General features: G+C 47.4%; 1 protein-coding gene across 1 annotated transcript in view; it reads right to left on the reverse strand.

The window, feature by feature from the left end:
- MYOM2 (myomesin 2) overlaps positions 1-20,226 on the reverse strand; it is a 74,585-nt gene that overhangs the window by 44,515 nt on the left and 9,844 nt on the right. The window contains exons 6-12 of the mRNA XM_061177179.1: positions 16,435-16,523; positions 16,298-16,348; positions 15,361-15,525; positions 13,011-13,172; positions 10,485-10,626; positions 8,313-8,512; positions 7,658-7,711 (exon numbers count right to left, since the gene is read on the reverse strand). Coding sequence (XP_061033162.1) covers positions 7,658-7,711; positions 8,313-8,512; positions 10,485-10,626; positions 13,011-13,172; positions 15,361-15,525; positions 16,298-16,348; positions 16,435-16,523 — 863 coding nt within the window. The remainder of the gene's footprint in view (positions 1-7,657; positions 7,712-8,312; positions 8,513-10,484; positions 10,627-13,010; positions 13,173-15,360; positions 15,526-16,297; positions 16,349-16,434; positions 16,524-20,226) is intronic.

Below are 20,226 nucleotides of genomic sequence, written 5' to 3' on the forward strand. Positions count from 1 at the left end.
ACGCAGTGCTTTCCCAAGATCACACTGCTAGTGGGTGGCTGTGCAGGGGTCCAAGCCTAGGTCTTCGAATTCCAAACCCAGCTTTTCGTTCTATTGACCACAGCCTCCAGAACCTGCCCCAGAGACTCGCCTCTACGTCAGTGAAACGTAAAGTTGGTTCAGAATTGTTAGAATGCCCAAGAGGACAGAATTCAAGAGAATGAACAACTGTAAATGAGTTTGCGGCATTCAGAGCAAAGGATGAATTCAATGCGTTAGCTACAAATGACCTTGTCCAAAACAGTGCAGTAAATGCTTGGATATATAATAGTAGAACAAAAACAATCTCATTATATCTGCGAGAGCCTATTCTGGCCTTTCCAAGAATGAGGTGTCTATTTTTCCATGGAGCAACTCAAGAGAAATAGGAAGATTTGGATGATATTAAAAGGAGAGCATGGATATTAACTTAAATGTTTGTAGGAAGACACCAACCAAGATTAAAATGATTAGAAAAGATCAAAAGAGGGACCTTCAAGATGGTAGAGGAGTAAGATGTGGAGATCGCCTTCCTCCCCACAAATACATCAGTAATACGTCTCCATGTGGAACAACTCCTACAGAAAACCTACTGAACGCTGGCAGAAGACCTCAGACCTCCCAAAAGGCAAGAGACTCCCCACGTACCTGGGTAGGGCAAAAGTAAAAACACAGACAAAAGAATAGGGACGGGACCTGCACCAGTGGGAGGGAGCTGTGAAGGAGGAAAGGTTTCCACACACTAGGAAGCCCCTTCGCAGGCGGAGACAGGGGATGGGCAGGGGGCAAGCTTCGGAGCCACGGGGGACAGCGCAGCCACAGGGGTGCGGAGGGCAAAGCAGAGAGATTCCCGCACGGAGGATCGGTGCCGACCAGCACTCACCAGCCCGAGAGGCTTGTCTGCTCACCCGCCGGGGCGGGCGGGGCCTGGGAGCTGGGGCTCGGGCTTCGGTCGGATCGCAGGGAGAGGACTGGGGTTGGCTGCATGAACACAGCCTGAAGGGGGCTACTGCGCCACGGCTGGCCGGGAGGGAGTCCAGGAAAAAGTCTGGAGCTGCCGAAGAGGCAAGAGACCATTGTTGCGGGGTGCGCGAGGAGAGGGGATTCAGAGCACCACCTAAATGAGCTCCAGAGACGGGCACAAGCCGCGGCAATCATCACAGACCCCAGAGACGGGCATGAGACGCTAAGGCTGCTGCTGCAGCCACCAAGATGCCTGTGTGCAAGCACAGGTCACTATCCACACTTCCCCTCCCAGGAGCCTGTGCAGCCCGCCACTGCCAGGGTCCCGTGATCCAGGGACAACTTCCCCGGGAGAACGCACAGTGCGCCTCAGGCTGGTGCAACGTCACACTGGCCTCTGCCGCCGCAGGCTCGCCCCGCCTCCTCCGTACCGCTCCCTCCCCCCGCCTGAGTGAGCCAGAGCCCCCGAATCAGCTGTTCCTTTAACCCTGTCCTGTCTGAGCGAAGAACAGACGCCCTCAGGCGACCTACACACAGAGGCGGGTCCAAATCCAAAGCTGAACGCCAGGAGCTGTGCGAACAAAGAAGAGAAAGGGAAATCTCTCCCAGCAGCCTCAGGAGCAGTGGATTAAATCTCCACAATCAACCTAATGTACCTGCATCTGCGGAATACCTGAATAGACAAAGAGTCATCCCAAACTTGAGGCGGTGGACTTTGGGAGCAACTGTAGACTTGGGGTTTGCTTTCTGCATCTGATTTGTTTCTGGTTTTATGTTTATCTTAGTTTAGTATTTAGAGCTTATTATCATTGGTAGATTTGTTTATTGATTTGGTTGCTCTCTTCCTTTTTTTTTTATTTATATATACATATTTTTCCTCTTTTTCTCTTTTTGTGAGTATGTATGTGTATGCTTCCTTGTGTGATTTTGTCTGTATAGCTTTGCTTTTACCATTTGTCCTAGGGTTCTATCTGTCCCTTTGTGTGTGTGTGTGTGTCTTTTTTTAGTATAGTTTTTCACGCTCGTTATCATTGGTGGATTTGTTTTTTGGTTTAGTTGCTCTCTTCTTTCTTTCTTTTTTTAATTACTTTTTTATTTTTAATAATTTTTTTTAATTTTAATAACTTTATTTCTTTTCTTTTCTTTCCCTCCCTCCCTCCCTTCTTTCTTTCTTCCTTCCTTCCTTGCTTCCTTTCTTTCTTTCTCTTTCTCTCTCTCTTTCCTCTCTCTCTCTCTCTCTCTCTCTCTCTCTCTCTCTTTCTCTCTTTCTTTCCTACAGGGTCTTGGTGCTCTGGCCTGGTGTAAGGCCTGAGCCTCTGAGGTGGGACAGCCGAGTTTAGGACATTGGACCAGCAGAGACCTCCTGGCCCCACATAATAGCAATCAGCGAGAGCTCTCCCAGAGATCTCTGTCTCAACACTAAGACCCAGCTCCACCCAATGGCCAGCAAACTCCAGTGCTGGACGCCCCATGCCAAACAACTAGCAAGACAGGAACACAACCCCACCCATTAGCGGAGAGGCTGCCTAAAATCATACTAACTTCACAGACACCCCAAAACACACCACCAGACGAGGCCCTGCCCACCAGAAAGACAAGATCCAGCCTTATCCACCAGAACACAGGCACCAGTCCCCTCCATCAGGAAGCCTACACAAGCCACTGAACCAACCTCACCCACTGGGGGCAGACACCAAAAACAACGGGAACTACGAACCTGCAGCCTGCGAAAAGGAGACCCCAAACACAGTAAGTTAAACAAAATGAGAAGACAGAGAAATATGCAGCAGATGAAGGAGCAAGGTAAAAAACCCACCAGACCAAACAAATGAAGAGGAAATAGGCAGTCTACCTGAAAAAGAATTCAGAGTAATGATAGTAATATGATCCAAAATCTTGGAAATAGAATGGAGAAAATACAAGAAATATTTAACAAGGACCTAGAAGAACTAAAGAGCAAACAAACGATGATGAACAACACAATAAATGAAATTAAAAATTCTCTAGAAGGAATCAATAGTAGAATAACTGAGGCAGAAGAACGGATAAGTGGCCTGGAAGATAAAATAGTGGAAATAACTGCCACAGAGCAGAATAAAGAAAAAAGAATGAAAAGAATTGAGGACAGTCTTAGAGACCTCTGGGACATTAAATGCACCAACGTTCGAATTATAGAGGTCCCAGAAGAAGAGAAAAAGAAAGGGTGTGAGAAAATATTTGAAGAGATTATAGATGAAAACTTCCCTAACATGGGAAAGGAAATAGTCAGTCAAGTCCAGGAAGTGCAGAGAGGCCCATACAGGATAAATCCAAGGAGAAACATTCCAAGACACATATTAATCAAACTATCAAAAATTAAATACAAAGAAAAAACATTAAAAGCAGGAAGGGAAGAGCAACAAATAACATACAAGGGGGGGCTTCCCTGGGGGTGCAGTGGTTGAGAATCCGCCTGCCAATGCAGGGGACACAGGTTCAATCCCTGGTCCGGGAAGATCCCACATGCTGTGGAACAACTAAGCAGGTGTGCTACAACTACTGAGCCTGTGCTCTAGAGCCCATGAGCCACAACTACTGAGCCCACGTGCCACAACTACTGAAGCCCGCACACCTAGAACCTGTGCTCTGCAACAAGAGAAGCCACCACAGACAGAAACCCGTGCACCGCAACTAGAGAAAGCCCGCGCGCAGCAACGAAGACCCAATGCAACAAAAAATAAATAAATAAATTTTAAAAATCAATGTGATACACCATATTAACAAATTGAAGGATAAAAACCATATGATAATCTCAACAGATACAGAAAAAGCTTTTGACAAAATTCAATACCCATTTATGATAAAAACGCTCCAGAAAGTGGGCACAGACAGAATCTACCTCAACATAATAAAGGCCATATATGACAAACCCACAGCCAACATTGTTCTCAATGGTGAAAAACTGAAAACATTTCCTCTAAGATCAGGAACAAGACAAGGTTGCCCACTCTCACCACTATTATTCAACACAGTTTTGGAAGTTTTAGCCACAGCAATAAGAGAAGAAAAAGAAATAAAAGGAATCCAAATGGGAAAAGAAGAAGTAAAACTGTCATTGTTTGCAGATGACATGATACTATACATAGAGAATCCTAAAGATGCTACCAGAAAACTACTAGAGCTAATCAATGAATTCAGTAAAGTAGCAGGATACAAAATCAATGCACAGAAATCTCTTGCATTCCTATACACTAATGATGAAAAATCTGAAAGAGAAATTAAGGAAACACTCCCATTTACCATTGCAACAAAAAGAATAAAATACCTAGGAATAAACCTACCTAAGGAGACAAAAGATCTGTATGCAGAAAACTAGAAGACACTGATGAAAGAAATTAAAGATGATACCAACAGATGGAGAGATATACCATGTTCTTGGATGGGAAGAATCAACATTGTGAAAATGACTATACTACCCAAAGCAATCTACAGATTCAGTGCAATCCTTATCAAACTACCAATGGCATTTTTCACAGAACTAGAACAAAAAATTTCACAATTTGTATGGAAACACAAAAGACACCGAATAGCAAGAGCAATCTTGAGAAAGAAAAATGGAGCTGGAGAAATCAGTCTCCCTGACTTCAGACTATACTACAAAGCTACAGTAATCAAGACAGTATGGTACTGGCACAAAAACAGAAATATAGATCAATGGAACGGGATAGAAAGCCTGGAGATAAACCCACGCACATATGGTCACCTAATCTTTGATAAAGGAGGCAAGAAATACACAATGGAGAAAAGACAGCCTCTTCAATAAGTGGTGCTGGGAAAACTGGACAGCCTCATGTAAAAGAATGAAATTGGAACACTTCCTAACACCATACACAAAAATAAACTCAAAATGGATTAAAGACCTAAATGTAAGGCCAGACACTATAAAACTCTTAGAGGAAAACATAGGCAGAACACTCTATGACATAAATCACAGCAAGATCCTTTTTGATCCACCTCCTAGAGAAGTGGAAATAAAAACAAAAATAAACAAATGGGAGCTAATGAAACTTAAAAGCTTTTGCACCACAAAGGAAACCATAAACAAGACGAAAAGACAACCCTCAGAATGGGAGAAAATATTTGCAAATGATGCAACTGACAAAGAATTAATCTCCAAAATATACAAGCAGCTCATGCAGTTCAATATCAGAAAAACAAACAACCCAATCCAAAAATGGGCAGAAGACCTAAATAGACATTTCTCCGAAGAAGATATACAGATTGCCAACAAACACATGAATGGATGCTCAACATCACTAATCGTTAGAGAAATGCAAATCAAAATTTCAGTGAGGTATCACCTCACACCGGTCAGAATGGCCATCATCAAAAAATCTACAAACAATAAATGCTGGAGGGGGTGTGGAGAAAAGGGAATCCTCTTGCACTGTTGGTGGGAATGTAAATTGATACAGCCACTATGGAGAACAGTATGGAGGTTCCCTAAAAAACTAAAAATAGAACTACCATATGACCCAGCGATCCCACTACTGGGCATATACCCTGAGAAAACCATAATTCAAAAAGAGTCATGTACCACAATGTTCACAGCAGGACTGTTTACAATAGCCAGGACATGGACGCAACCTAAGTGTCCATCGACAGATGAATGGATAAAGAAGATGTGGCACATATATACAATGGAATATTACTCAGCCATAAAAAGAAAAAAAAATTGAGTTATTTGTAGTGAGGTGGATGGACCTAAAGTCTGTCATATAGAGTGAAGTAAGTCAGAAAGAGAAAAACAAATACCATATGTTAACACATATATATGGAATCTAAAAAAAAAAAAAGGTTCTGAAGAACCTAGGGGCAGGACAGGAATAAAGACACAGACGTAGAGAATGGACTTGAGGACACAGGAAAGGGGAAGTGTAAGCTGGGAAGAAGTGAGAGAGTGGCATTGACATATATATACACTACCAAATGTAAAATAGATAGCTAGTGGGAAGCAGCCGCATAGCAGAGGGAGATCAGCTTGGTGCTTTGTGACCACCTAGAGGGGTGGGAGGGAGACGCAAGAGGGAGGGGATATGGGGATATAAGTACACGTATAGCTGATTCACTTTGTTATACAGCAGAAACTAACACAACAATGCAAAGCAATCATACTCCAATAAAGATGTTAAAAAAAAAAAGAGAAGCCATTGCTAGGAGGGAAAAACAAGTATCGTATATTAACGCATGTATGTGGAACCTAGAAAAATGGTACAGATGAACCAGTTTTGCAGGGCAGAAGTTGAGACACAGATGTAGAGAACAAACGTATGGACACCAAGGGGGGAAAGTGGCGGGGGGGTGGTATGATGAATTGGAAGATTGGGATTGACATATATACACTAATATGTATAACATGGATGACTAATAAGAACCTTCTGTATAAAAAAATAAATAAAATAAAATTCAAAAATTCCAAAAAAAATGCGTATTTTATACAGGCTGGTCTCCTGCAGCAAACATCTCTTCCAATATAACTGGGCCATTTTTTATTCACTCAAACATCTGTGTTTTCATCAGCTGTTTAGGAGGTCATAACATCCACCTTTCCTGAATTGTTTTCTTTCGTTACTTACTTGTTGGGCATCTTTCCCAGTTTCTGAGTTTTTCTGGAAGTGGAGGTTTTAACTAAGACTTTATTTTATTTTTTAAATTTTTATTGGAGTACAGTTGCTTTACAATGTTGTGTTAGTTTCTACTGTACAGCAAAGTGAATCAGCTATATGTATACATATATCCCCCCTTTTCTGGATTTCCTTCCCATTTAGGTCACCACAGAGCACTGAGTAGAGTTCCCTGTGCTATACAGTAGGTTCTCACTAGTTATCTATTTTATACATAGTATCAATAGTGTATATATGTCAGTTCCAATTTCCCAATTCATCCCACCCCCCACTTCCCCCTTGGTATCCATACGTTTGTTCTCCACGTCTGTGTTTCTATTTCTGCTTTGTAAATAAGATCTTCTATACCAGTTTTTTCAGATTCCACATATATGCGTTAATATACGATATTTGTTTTTATCTTTCTGACTTACTAATTTTTAAGTTTTCACTCATTGTCCTCTGTGAACTGTAGTTATAATTCCAATTAAAATCTTGGGATTCCTGGTTAATGATGCTAGATTCTCCTTCTCAGTAAATTGATCTTCCCAGATATCTAAGGACTATTAAGAAGAAGTGTTCATAAAATCCAATAGAAAAAAGGAAATGCAAACTTTCAAACCACAGGGACATTATTTGATAGGAAAACTAGTCCCTTTTAGTTAAAATGTTAGAAATAAAATTTTTGCTTAAAAAAATAATAAAACAAAATACTGTTCAGTCGTGGAGTCTGGGAGAAAGGACCCCAGCCTCGGCCAGGACTCAAGTTTCAGGTTGGGTCTGGTTACTCCTCTGTAGGTCCCCAAGGACGCCTGAGAGACCCCACATGAAGCCATGAAGCCAGGACTCCACTGACCTCCACTCTCACTTTCATTCCCGCCCTCTGCCCTGCTGACTTTTTAAATTCCATAGACCTTAAGCTTGACCCACAGTTTTAATTTTTACATGTGAAGAGTGTACCCATCACTCTCTAATTACAACCCTAAATCCCTAGGGTATAAGCAGCTGAAAGGAAATGGTAATGAGTTCCTTACCTTCAAGGTCCTCCTGATAGATTACGATCTCTTTATCTCCCTCCCAGTGGACTGCTGCAGAGAGAAAGGTCAGTGCTGAATCTGACGTCCAGAAAGCGCTGGATTCCCAGAATCACCTTTGCATTACGATGACAGCATTCGCACTACTCTGAGGTCATCAGAGTTGATATTTTGGAAGTGGTCTCAAAGAGATCCAGTGCTTCTCGGCTCTTTGTACTGGATTCAAAAGGCCACGCAGGTAAGGAAAATGCAGTGACCCACTTAAAACCATAATTAAGGGCCCAATCCCGTTAAGGAATCTGGGTCATGTGAAATTAAAATTCAGTAAGAGAGGGGCTTGGCTTCAACGCCTTCTAAGTCTCATCATGCGTTGAAATTACAACATCAGTGGACTAAGAAAAGTCTAATTCTGAACCAATTTAACTGGATTTCAGTGAAGAGCCTTAGGAAGATGAAGCACCTTCGTTTCAAGGTGTAAATGTCAGCCTGGCATCCCCACCCCTAACGTGACCTTGACGGCCACCCGGAGCCCATGAGGCACAGCTGTGCCGTGCTCAGCTCTGAAGATGCTCTCAAGGCTCAGATACAAGATGGGGGGAAAAGAGAAAGAACAAATCACACAAAACTGCTGGAACTTGACGTCTGAGCGCCCTACCTTGTAACGGTTTGAGGTCAAGGGGGTCGAGGGCAGCCACAGCCTCAGAGACTCTGGAAGGCCGGCTGATCCCTGCATTGTTGACAGCCCGCACGCGGAATATGTAGGACTTTCCTTCAAAAAGTCCGGTTACGGGGTATTTACAGATCTTCACGGGGCGGTCATTGCACTGAACCCAACTGTCAGTTCCCACTTCACATCTTCAAATAAAAAATAAGAGTAGAGAATAACAACTATATCAGTCTAGTAAGTATATAGAGTTGTATACATACATTACGCACATATATTATATATATGTATCACAGTTATAACAGGAGAACATCTTCCACTGGTAAGATGAATGCTGTCGAAATATTGAGTTACACAAATAGTAGTATAAATGAACTTTAAAAGACAGAGCTTTCTAGGAAATGTAGTATATACACATATATGTCCCTGAGCCTTTCTAACTTATAGCTGAAGCTCAATTCCCCACCTCAAACACATTTAGGCAAAATCTCCTCCAAAGGTTATTTCAGATCTATCCCTGACAGTTCTCTTTCAATTTACACCACAAAATCTCTGGGTGTCCCTAAGCTCCCTGGCACGTCTGCTGCCTAGGCCCAGGAAATCAACGGTCCTTCACCCGGTGTCCCAAAGAAGCATCTTTCTCCACCGGGTCACAAAGTGAGTCCTCGCTGCGAGGCTGGCTCACCATCTACTCCAATCACGTTAAGATGTTTCTTTCTAGAACGCTTCTCTTGTGGAATGTGGAAGTCTTTAGAAAATATTAAGTCCTGACCAGAAACCTGGAAATGTAGAAAAGACTGACCTCCATTTTTCCCAGGTTGAGAAATTTCAATACAGAAAGTGCATGTCAAATTCCCAGGAGAAAAGAGAGTCAGAAAATTCGTCTTGTACCTGCGCTTTAGGAAGAATCAGCTCTCTTTCCTCCTAACTCTTCGGAATTTTTAATGAAAGTTCTCTGACCTGCGTATGCTGACCTGTTTCGGCCAGAGTCTGATGTGGTCAAAACTGAGAGTCTGGCAGAAACAATCTCAGCCTAGACCAACAACCGGCAGGTTACAAGGATAGGAGGGCATCAGAAAAGAGAAGAGAGTGGAATATTACCCGAGAAGGTGCATGACGTCGTTTTTGCCAAAAGGTTGGGAAAATGTTCAAATGTCATAGGAGAATAGAAAATAGCTTTTGTTTTGGTTTTTCTGTTTCAGTTCGAGGTAAACCCTGAACAATGCAAACCTGATGCCAGCATATCAAAATATCACCCTGATGGTGACTATAGCTTTGTTGGATGGAGAAGAGAATTTAATCAACATAACGCCAACAAACTGAGCTGCTTGTTTCTTTCTGAAATAACTGCCTTATATTAATGTGTTTTACACATATAAAATCTTAAATTCCTACCCAGAGCCATCCTCTTATAACAACATAGCTTATACCCTTCTATCTTACTTCTAAATTCATTATCTTTGACTGTAATTTCTCTCAGTGATTAGAATGGATAATGCATTGCATATCCAATAAATTCACAGCTCTGCTTGCTTTCCCTCCCAGGCTCTGAGCACTATTCCAAGTAAAGGAACAAGAAAAGAGTTCAAACTCCTTTGGGTTTAATGATGACCTGCATTTACGTTATTACTCAAATTCCAATATTTTGTACCTTGAAACATCAGTATTTTTCACCTGGAAACAAGAAGAGAACATTATTTAACCGAGAAGAAGACTGGCCTTTGGGTATAAATGAGCTGGCGTCCTCAGCCCGACGTCGCCTTGCCCAGGCTCTCCTCCTCGGAGGGAGGAACAGGGCTGAGCACAGACCCACCGGCCGGAGCCCCATCCCAGCCCCAGGCTGGACCCTCAGCGGAGCCTGCAGGCCGGGCTCAGAGAGAGCCTGGAGAGGCAGGGTGGGATTTGATACTGGTGCCAATCAGGCAAACTGAGCCTCAGCCAGCACACAAAGGAATCGCGTGTGGGTACACGAGGCCCTGCCTGGCAGGCGATTCTTTCCAATTACCCAGTCAGGAGTGACTAATAACCAAATAGTGAAGTTACCTACATCCCATCAAGAACGGCGTCACAAACTTGAGATTAGAGAAATACCTACGCACGTCGTCCGGGGTAATACTCTTTTGAGGAACGTTTCCACCCCCAGAGGAATCAGTGGACACTCACCGATCAATGAAGTAGCCGATGACCGGGCTCTCCTTGGTCGTGTTGGGTGGCTTCCAAGTTACGATGACATAATCCCGGTTTACATCGTGGCACTGCAGGTCCATGGGCGCGCCAGGGGCCCCCGTGACCAGGGGGTCAGCGTCTGGGGTGGGAGAGGAGAGGGAAGTCACGTGATCAGGGTGCTGGGTGCGGGGGGGGGGGGACAGCTGAGGCCGGCTGACAACTTCTTCAAACTCAGCGAGCTCTCTGCTTGCTCTGCCCCTGCTTCGTCCTCACGCCCTTGATGGATTGGTGACGAGAGACATGCACGTATTGATGAGTCTTTAAACTCGAAACACTCTGTCCTCTATGACACACTCAGTCTGTGATTTTCCATAAACGAATCCAAGTTGAAGTTCGCCTTCTACTGATGGCATGTCATCACATAATGTCATGTCGTCCAAAACCGACCGATGAAACGATAATAACAAGGAGGCCTTTTGAACACCTGAGAGATAGTACCTTAGACACTTGTGTGTTTCAGAGTCCTCAGAAGGTCTGAGGACTTAGATTTTTTTTCCTGCACGTCGTGAGCACACTTTGGGTCCGTACGCATGCATCCCTTCCACAGCCAATTATGATCATGCAATTACGTTTGTTTTCAAATGTTCATTACGGCGGCACTGAAGGCCAACAGAGCTATTTAGAAAGTTAATGCACTGCACATTTAATTTCCTTATGTAAAATGTGTATTTATTCAGGACCTAGGGCAGTTGGACCTTCTTAGCAGTGTAAGCATTGTACACTTTCTTGTTCCTATCTCCTCAGCATATTAAAAGGTAAGGATTTCTTCACACCGAGCCAAATATTGTCTCTCATATTCAGAGTCCTCAGAAAGTCGTCAGAACACTTAAACTCCCCATACGTGCATTATTTTCTTCCTGTTGGCTGCACAAGCAAGGCAATTTCAGCTACTGCATTTATTGCGCTTTCGTGGGGCAAAACATCTTGCTAGAAGGCATGCACGGAGAATGGAAGGCACATTTTAATGCCAACCGAATAAAAATGGTAAAACTTTGTGGACGTGTCTAAAACCCCAGCCTTGCAGGTTTATGCTGTCTGGTGGGGGGGGGGGGGGGTGGGGAGGGTGGGGGGGGGGTGCTTGTTGGCACTTTTTTTTAAGTTAAAATATTCCCTGATGGTACAGCCCTTCCATCATGCATGGATCTAACTGAAATGGTTTGAAAAAAATAATATACTGACAGTGTTATTCCAGGCACATATAACCTGGAGCCCGAGGTGGGCATACAGGTGCAGGAGACACGGAGAACAGGGCAGGTAAGGCGGGGGTGGGGAATGGAGGGCAGAGTGGCCAGGACCGCGGGGAGAGGAAGAGGGGGGTCCCGGTCAGGAAAGCAGCCGCCGGCCACCCAGAAGAGACTGGTGTCCCGGGGAGGGGCCTGCCAGGCCTCGGCCAGGAGGGGCCTCTATGCCCGAGGCCGCTGCACAAGCCAGGGCCGGTGCAGGGTAAGGGCTCGGCTGGGGGGGCACTGCCCCGCACATAGGGCCGGGGGTTTGCAGGGGCCCAGCTCCTGCTTCCTAGAGAAGGGCCCAGGCCTCTGCGCTCCACACCTTCACTGGAGAAAGAGAGAATATTTTCTTCCAAAACTGCTGTAAGAATTTTAGATTATATATACATATGTGAATATGTATGTGTGTGTGTACACATATACATACACATATATACACCTGTATGTATGTATACACATATATATATAATACATATTATATATAATTTTATCCATTTTATATATCCCTTTATCCATTTTTATATATAAAATGTATATAAAAGTATGTATATGTGACATATACATCTATACACGTATGAATATATACACCTACAAGCCTATATATGATAGGCATTTATAGATAATATATAAATATCTATGTTATACATATACATAAAGATAAATACACGTATATATATAACATCGACCACTGTGCCTGGTATGTCACGAGCTTTGTTTTCCTTTCCATAAGTGGGACGGACAAGGCTCTCATGGGCTGCTGGGAGGATGAAACATGACAACACGTGTGTCTCCTGGTGTAAACGCTCCGGAGGTGTGGCCCCCATGGTTACTGTCTTAAACACACATGTGACTAAAGTCAGTGGTCATGACAGTGTCGGTCTTTCCTGCCATGGCCCTGTCCCTGTCACAAGGCCTAAGCGGGGGAAGAGGGGAGGGAGGCCCAGGCGGCCCGGGAACGGGCCCTTCCACTCCAGACCCCAACTCCCCACGTGGATTTCTTCCAGAATCAGCAGTTCACTAGGCTGTTCACTCCTAGGAGTCATCCTACGAATTCCAGCAATTTATCAGCGACAGGGACACAAAGCTCCGCCTCTGCTCCATCCCCAGTGACACCTACTTATGTCACGGATGTGATCGGGACGTGCCCAGGAAACACCTCCTGGCGGTCAGGCCATCTCCGGGGAGCTGCCTTGGGCTCCATCTGGGCCCCGTCCCACCCCACCTGTAGCCTGCGCACCTCGGACAAACAGGAAGGCGCTGTGGTCATGGACCCCTCCCCTGGACACGATCCTCAGGGTGTAGAGACCCTCGTCGTCCTTGTTGAGGTGGCTGAAGCACAGCGAGGCCTGGCCTCCCCCGAAGAACATCTTTGTCCACTGGGACTCCTTCAGCAGCACGTCTGGAAGACGGTCAAGGGAGACGGGCTTCAGGGACATGCAGGGACCCGGGGCACACGCGGAGGACAGAGGTGCCCGCCAGCCTGACCCAGAGCACAAACACACACATGGGGCTGGGGGGACCGAGACACACAGGACAGGACAGAGGTCAGCACTCGGAGTGTGAAAGGCGGGACTCGTCTGCAAGGGGCCCTGCTGCGGCTTCGAAACGCACTTAACCCAGACGCTGACGCCAGGAAGTCCCCCACCAGCATTCCTTAGAAATTAATAATAAAGTGCCAACAAACCACAGTCAAAAGGCAATGAAACTAAAGAGGTAAATTTCAGGAGAAGAAAGCTAAGTGACGAAAAATATTCAACCCTGGATATCAAGGAGACACAAAATAAAATAATGAGAAATTATTTTTCACCTACTGATTTGGCAACATCCATAACTGGGAAGTGCAGAGAGGACAGCCTGTCAGGTGCAGCCTTGAACCTGCCTGTTCCATTCGAATCGGCCAAGACTATGAAACTGCGGGTGCCCAGAATCCTGGGCACTTCCTAGTCACAGGAACACTTTCTAAGATCCATGCCAACATCCTCTGGGAATATTAGGAGAACTCTCCTCGAATCCATTTCATTTCCAGAAAGGGTAAATTAGAATCTTAGAACTTAGCTCTTAAATCTTAAATTAGAATTGCAAAGGGTAAATTAGTCTCCTTTGCCACCACAAAGAGGCTCTCTCTCTTCCTCTCTCCCTCCTGGACCATGAAGATCAGACACAATTATCCTATTCCAACCAAAGAGCACAGGCCCAGTGCCCTCGGATCCCAACAGCAGACTCCGGGGATTGCAAGGTCACAGGCATCTCCTCTGCACCTGGGACGCGTACCTGTTCCTCTCCTCTGCGCTTGGGCCCAGGGGTCCCCCTCCCCCTCCGCCAGCTCAGAGCCTTCTCATCTGTCAACAGCCTATTTTTTCTTTCCATAAAGCTCTCCATCATCACCGCAAACCTGCTTTCTTGGCTAACTTTGACAGTGCGCGGGGCCAGTGCCATGCGTTTGGCAAATTATCACAGCCTGTTCTGGGACATTCCTTATACTTTACAGAGACACTGCTTTACCATTTTGTGTATTTTCCCCAACTAGATTATAAATACCTTATGGGCAGGAATGGCATATGATTCTTTGTGCTATTTTGCATTGTGTTAGGCCCTGAATAAACACAGGCAGAATGTTCTGTGACTGAATCCATAGGGAACAAGCTCCCTTTAGAAGCAGCAGCCAGAGATGAAGCTTCCTTCCACAGTCTACCCACACACACCACATACACCACACAACACACACACACATCACACACACCACACACCACACACACACCACATACACCACACACACACCCCACACACACCACACACAAACACATCATACACACTACACACACACACCACACCACATACACACACACATCACACACACCACACACACACATCACACACACTACACACACACACCACATACACACACACCACACACACATCACACACACACCCCACACACATCACACACACACACACACCCCCCACATACACACACACACCACACACACACCACACATGCCACACACGCACACACACACGGCCGCACAGGGCAGCCCACGCTGGCTGGCGGGAGCAGTGGGCAGGGCCCCAGGAATGGGGGGTCCCAGCCCTGCCACTTCCCGGAGGTCGGGGGGAGGGCGAGGAAGTTCCTTGTCTCAGCTGCCCACTTATGAGGGGGTTGACAACACTTCCCTCCCAAAGACCTGATGAAAATCAAGTGAGTTATCACCCTCAGAATAGAGTCGGGACGCAATAAGCTCTAATAAATGGTAGCTACTGTTTCAGCAGAGGAAAAACATAAAGAAACAGACCCCCCGCTCACTCCTCCTAATCACACTGAGACCCTCTTTATGGAGCTGTAACAACCCCCATGACTCGTCTACCTCCAGGCCCCCCTGTTAACCCCATTCCCGGGGAAGTTCAAGGTCAACGCGGGTCCACGCTGTCCCCAGGCTCGCCTGCTTTGCCGCCCGCAGCTGTCGCGGAGGTGGAGAAAGCGCCAGGTCAACACTAAGGCTCAAAACTCACCATCACCCCAGTGAGGCCGGGGTCCGAGCCCAAGCACGGCGGGCGTGGGCGCAGAGCGCGCAGGAGGCCGCGACACTCACCGTCCCGGTACCACTCGGCCTGCGGCTGCACCCGCTTCAGTTCCGGCGTCACCAGCAGCGTGCACTTGAGAGCCAGCGTCTCGCCTTCCGTCCGGAAGGTGACGCCGAATTTCTCCAGAAACTGGACGTCGAAGTGCGTGTACGGGATCACGGAGGACAGGGGCACTGCGCGGGCCAGAGGACGCGGTCACACGGCGGGCCGGCTGGGCAAAGCGGGCTCCTCACCACCCCCTGCGCTCACTTCCCCACGCGCTGCGCTGTGGCCTGAACGCCTGTGTCCCCCCCCCCCCCCCCCCCCGCCCTGCGCCCTTCTCAGGTCGAAGCCCCGCCCCGCGGTGTGAAGATATTGCGGGCCCCTTCGGGTGATTAGGCTGGATGAGGTCCTGGAGGTGGGGTCCGGGATGGGGTCAGTGCCCTTGTAAGAAGAGGACGAGACCAGAGCCCTTTCTTTCAGCTCTTCGTGAGGACATGGCGTCCCACACCTGCTAGCTGGGACGCAGTCTCCCCTCCTTGGTGGGCACCTCGACCTCGGACCTCCAGCCTCCAGAACTGAGGGGAGTAACGGTCTGATGTTCAAGACCCAAGTGTGGTGTTTGTTATGATGCCCGAGCTGACTCGGCCACTTCTGAAGAACGAGAAAAGCAGCGTGGAGTGGAATCTGGTCATTTGTGCCGAAGGAGGATGGAAGACAGAGTGAGCGGGGGGTGCGTGCTCTGAGCCACGTGCAAAGTGTGAAGGGTTTAAATCCTGCATCAGCCCCAAGATGTGTGAGCCCCTGAAGCCATGGCAGCGACGGTCAGCACACCGACACCAGCCAGGAGAAAGGGCCTTTTGCAATACACTTTGAAAAGAGATTTGATGCTTAGAAAATATTTTTTAATGATATGCTATGTCAGTACACATTTTTCTGCGCAAAGAAGGAAAATAATCAACTTACAACGGATCGGGAGCCCCACAGAATAGAACGGTTCCTCGTCACCTCGGAATCCTGCAAGACAGTCAGGCGATCACGGCGGAGAAAGAGGACAGAAGGTGGGGAGACAGCGCCCCATCCCCGCAAGATGGCAGACTCACTTCTCACCACCACCGCCGCGTTGGTGGACGCCTGTCCGTGCACGTTTGTTGCCACCGCCGAGTAGGTCGCAGTATCGTCAAAGTCCGCCCTTGGAGGGAAAAAAGCAAGACAGCGTCCTGAACGTGCTGTCGGGCCGGGCTGTTCTCTGAGAGTCAGTGACCCGAACTCGAGCACACCCTTCCTCGACAGCAGCTCGTGTGACCTGGACCCCTGGTTCGTGAGTGATTTGTTTGAGAACAATGCCAGCTCTGCCCTCGGAACGAGGTATTAACTACAGACACGGGCGACGTCTGATCCCGTACGATGCCTTGGCTTTGGCTTTGAGGGGGAAGAAAATGTACTAGCACTTCCGAAGATGCTGAACTGCACTCTCAAAGAGAAGCTTGTATTCCCTCTGGTTCTGTTTTTCTACCTGCAGCATCCGTGGCTTTATCTTGTCAATGGGCAGCTCCAATGGCCTCAACCTCCAGGAGAATCAACCCCACCTCCCTCCCCACCAGGGGTTCCCTGCGCAGACCCCCAAAGCAGTTTGATCGCCCAGACAGGAAGCACCCACTCGTGGGTGTAACGAAGGTGCCTGGACTGGACCCACCTGAGGCCTCCGGGCCCGGAGCATCGCGAGGGACGCGTGTCCACCCCTGGGAAGGACAATGGCCCAGGGACTGCAGAGCCCAGTTTCTCAGGGGTGGGGCTCCTCCAGCTCCCCACGTCCATCTCACGGAAGCCGAAGCTTATTTTCTGGCTATGAACTGTCTTCCCACCAGCTTCCCCCCAAAACTTGAAGTGAGGACTCTTACTCAACTGACTCTCTGCTAGTTACTTCTCGTTGGCTACTTTGTATGAAAGTCTCAAGTGCCCAGCAAGACAGTACTATTACCCTATTAACTTGGAGAGAAAGTAGAGCCTTTAAGAAGTTGGGTAAACAAGGTCCACAAAACTCTGAACTCTTCAGCTTTCTGGTCCTTCTGCCATCTCTCCAAGCATGGGCATCACAGGCATAGTGACAAAAACACAGGAAAAGTTTACTCAGGCCTCATGTGTAGATGCTTTAAGCATCCACTGACCCAGAGACAAACCCGTTCTTTGGGAGTCCTTCGTCATTTTATTGTATTTTCCATTCCACTTGGAGCTGAAAATAGTTTCTTTGACCAAAAAATACACAGTGTCTCCAAGAAACGAGAGAGAACATTTCAGGGACCCACGCTGCCTGGGAAGAACCCCGTCCCTGCCCCCACGAGGTTCTAATCCAGTTCCACTGCGCCCGGCAATGCCATCTGGCCTCCTGTACCTGCCGCTGCTCAAGGGAGAGGGAGCCGCTACCGCAGATGTTCAAACCAGTGCATTACGCTCAGGCTCACCTTGGAGGGATACAGGCCAACCTCAAGGCCCCTCAACAAAGCTGCAGTTCTAGCCTGAACGCATCACATTCCTTTGCCGTGCCATTTCCACGTACACTGCGGGTACAGCGTATCGCCAGGGGCAGAGCAAGAGTGACGGTAGAACACGTAAAAATCCCGTAAGCATAACACGGACGCTTTCCCCATCACTGGCCATTAATGTTCTCTGCTGATCTACACACACGCTGCGCGCGCACACCCCCCCCCCCCCGCCCCGCAACAAACAGGCCACAGCAGCTCCCTCTGGGAACACGGCTAGGGCTGGGGGTCTAGGGACGAGTGGAGAATTTCTTCTCTTCCATAACCTTAGGCATCGCTTGGATTTTTTTTAACCTTGCCCTTGGGTTATTTCTTCTAAACAATGAAACCACTGTATTTTCATAAACGCATTCTTCAAACAGGAAGTATTCTTCTGGGATTAGCCCTACACCTCGCTCTACAGAGATCCCTCCCCACTAGCGGGACTCACCCTCCCCGCAGACCGGAGGGTTGGGCCGCCCACGGGCATGGGCTGGGGAGTCGGGAGCCAGAACAGTGTGGGGGAGAGGCAAAGGCTCCTGTACAGACTGCCGCATCAAATCCCCTGACCTGGAGGCTGGGATGGAACCTGACTGGGACACAGACTGAGAAGCGGGAGCCGTAAGGCAAAAACAGACACCCCACCCAGAGCCGAGAGACGGGGCAGCCCAGCACAGGAAGTGGCCCTCCCCCCGCTGGACCTGAACCAACACTGTCCCCGGGCCCAGCTGGTCAGCGTCCCTACCCACTGCTGAGTGAGGAGGTTACCGGTGCCTGAACCACATCAAGGGCTCGAGAAGACCGTGTACACACGTCACTCAGAGTGTGTCCATCAGTCACCATAAACCTGTTTCCATCTTCCTCAATACCTCCCTCAAAAGCCTTTCTGGACGTTACTTAGTATCAGTAGTCTCCAAACTGTGTCCCAGAGTTTTCAAACCAAATCTCCCAAATGTGCTATCAATTTCTTCTTCAATATGAATTTCAGCAGTTTTTAAAACAACAGTAGAAACACGCCCTTGACACGCCCTTGACACACCACGTACTGGCCACTCACTGAAGCCCAGACACAGCTTGGTGCTGCGCTTGACTTGTTTGTGCCCTGACGGCCCTCAGGCAGAGCTGCTCACACCTTCCCTGCTTAGCTGAATTACATTCTGAGATTTCAAGGTCAAACTTAATGTTCCCATTTGCGACTACTAATCGCTGTGAATCAGGACTTTTCTTCAATATTGTACAATCAGAATAAAATCCGGGGCAAAATTATGTCTGCTGAGACTATTACAAGACAGCAGTCATCAGCCACAAGTTCTGATTTCAGATCTGTGCCCTCATCAGGCCAGCCTGATAAGTCTCATCTACTGACTTTTTAACAAATAAATAGTATGTATTTAAAACTTCTCAAATACGTTTACTGAATACCTACACTTTACTTGGGGGACACGGACGATTAAATAAAACAATGCATTTGAAAATACTTTGCAACTGTACAGTACTGTATGAACTGTGTAGATTATTAATTGAAATGTATTAGCTGAATCCTTGGACTGAAGTTCAAAAAAGGTTCCCTTTCCCTCCCCGGAGAAGGTCCTCTCCTTTGCCTTTACATTCCAATGAAACAGCACGGATTTCTAAGCGTTTTGAGAACTGCAGTGAATTGCTCTCCATCGTTTCCTAGCTGAGAACAGCTGGAGGAACCCAAGAAGGAGGCTTGTGACGCAAAGAAGGAGCCCCAGGCACCGAGCCCACCTGGACAGCAGCGTCTCCCGCCGGAGTCTGAGCTGCTCTTCAGTTGACTCACAGAATTAGGACCCCGGAGGCAGACGTACCTAACACTCCAGCGCTGATAGCCGGTCAAGTAACCAGTTAGCACTTGGTCCTTAGCAGGAGGGACCAGGCTGGGGAAAAGGTGCCTTGGAGGCAGGATCTTGGTGCACCAAACACGTGCACACCTGCTCACGTGCACCTATCCAGAAGAGAGGCTCCACGGGGTCACCTGATTTGTAAAGAAGCCCATGCCCCCTAAAAATATCCGGACCCACTGATTTACTGCCACAGACCCCAGGCAGGGCGCACCCGGCTGAGGGAGTATGCAGGCGAGAGTTAGAACTTCTGGTCATGCTTACTTTTGTCTCGTTCTTTTTGCACATCTCTTTTGTAAATGTTTTACATTCTATAAAATACAGTAGAACAGATATAGATTATAAATAAACACAACGTGCATGTATTGGGGGAGGGCTCATATATATTTGTTGGCTGCTCTTGCAGGGGGTGGGCTGCAGGAAGCATGGCGCCTGGGGGCACCGGACAGAGGGGACAGCGGGACAGCAAGGGACCGGGCAGGCAGGACTTTGCAGATTCGGAGGAGACGGTGCC

The sequence above is a fragment of the Eubalaena glacialis genome, chromosome 20 (genome assembly GCF_028564815.1).
Source record: "Eubalaena glacialis isolate mEubGla1 chromosome 20, mEubGla1.1.hap2.+ XY, whole genome shotgun sequence".
NCBI classification, from domain to species: Eukaryota; Metazoa; Chordata; class Mammalia; order Artiodactyla; family Balaenidae; genus Eubalaena; species Eubalaena glacialis.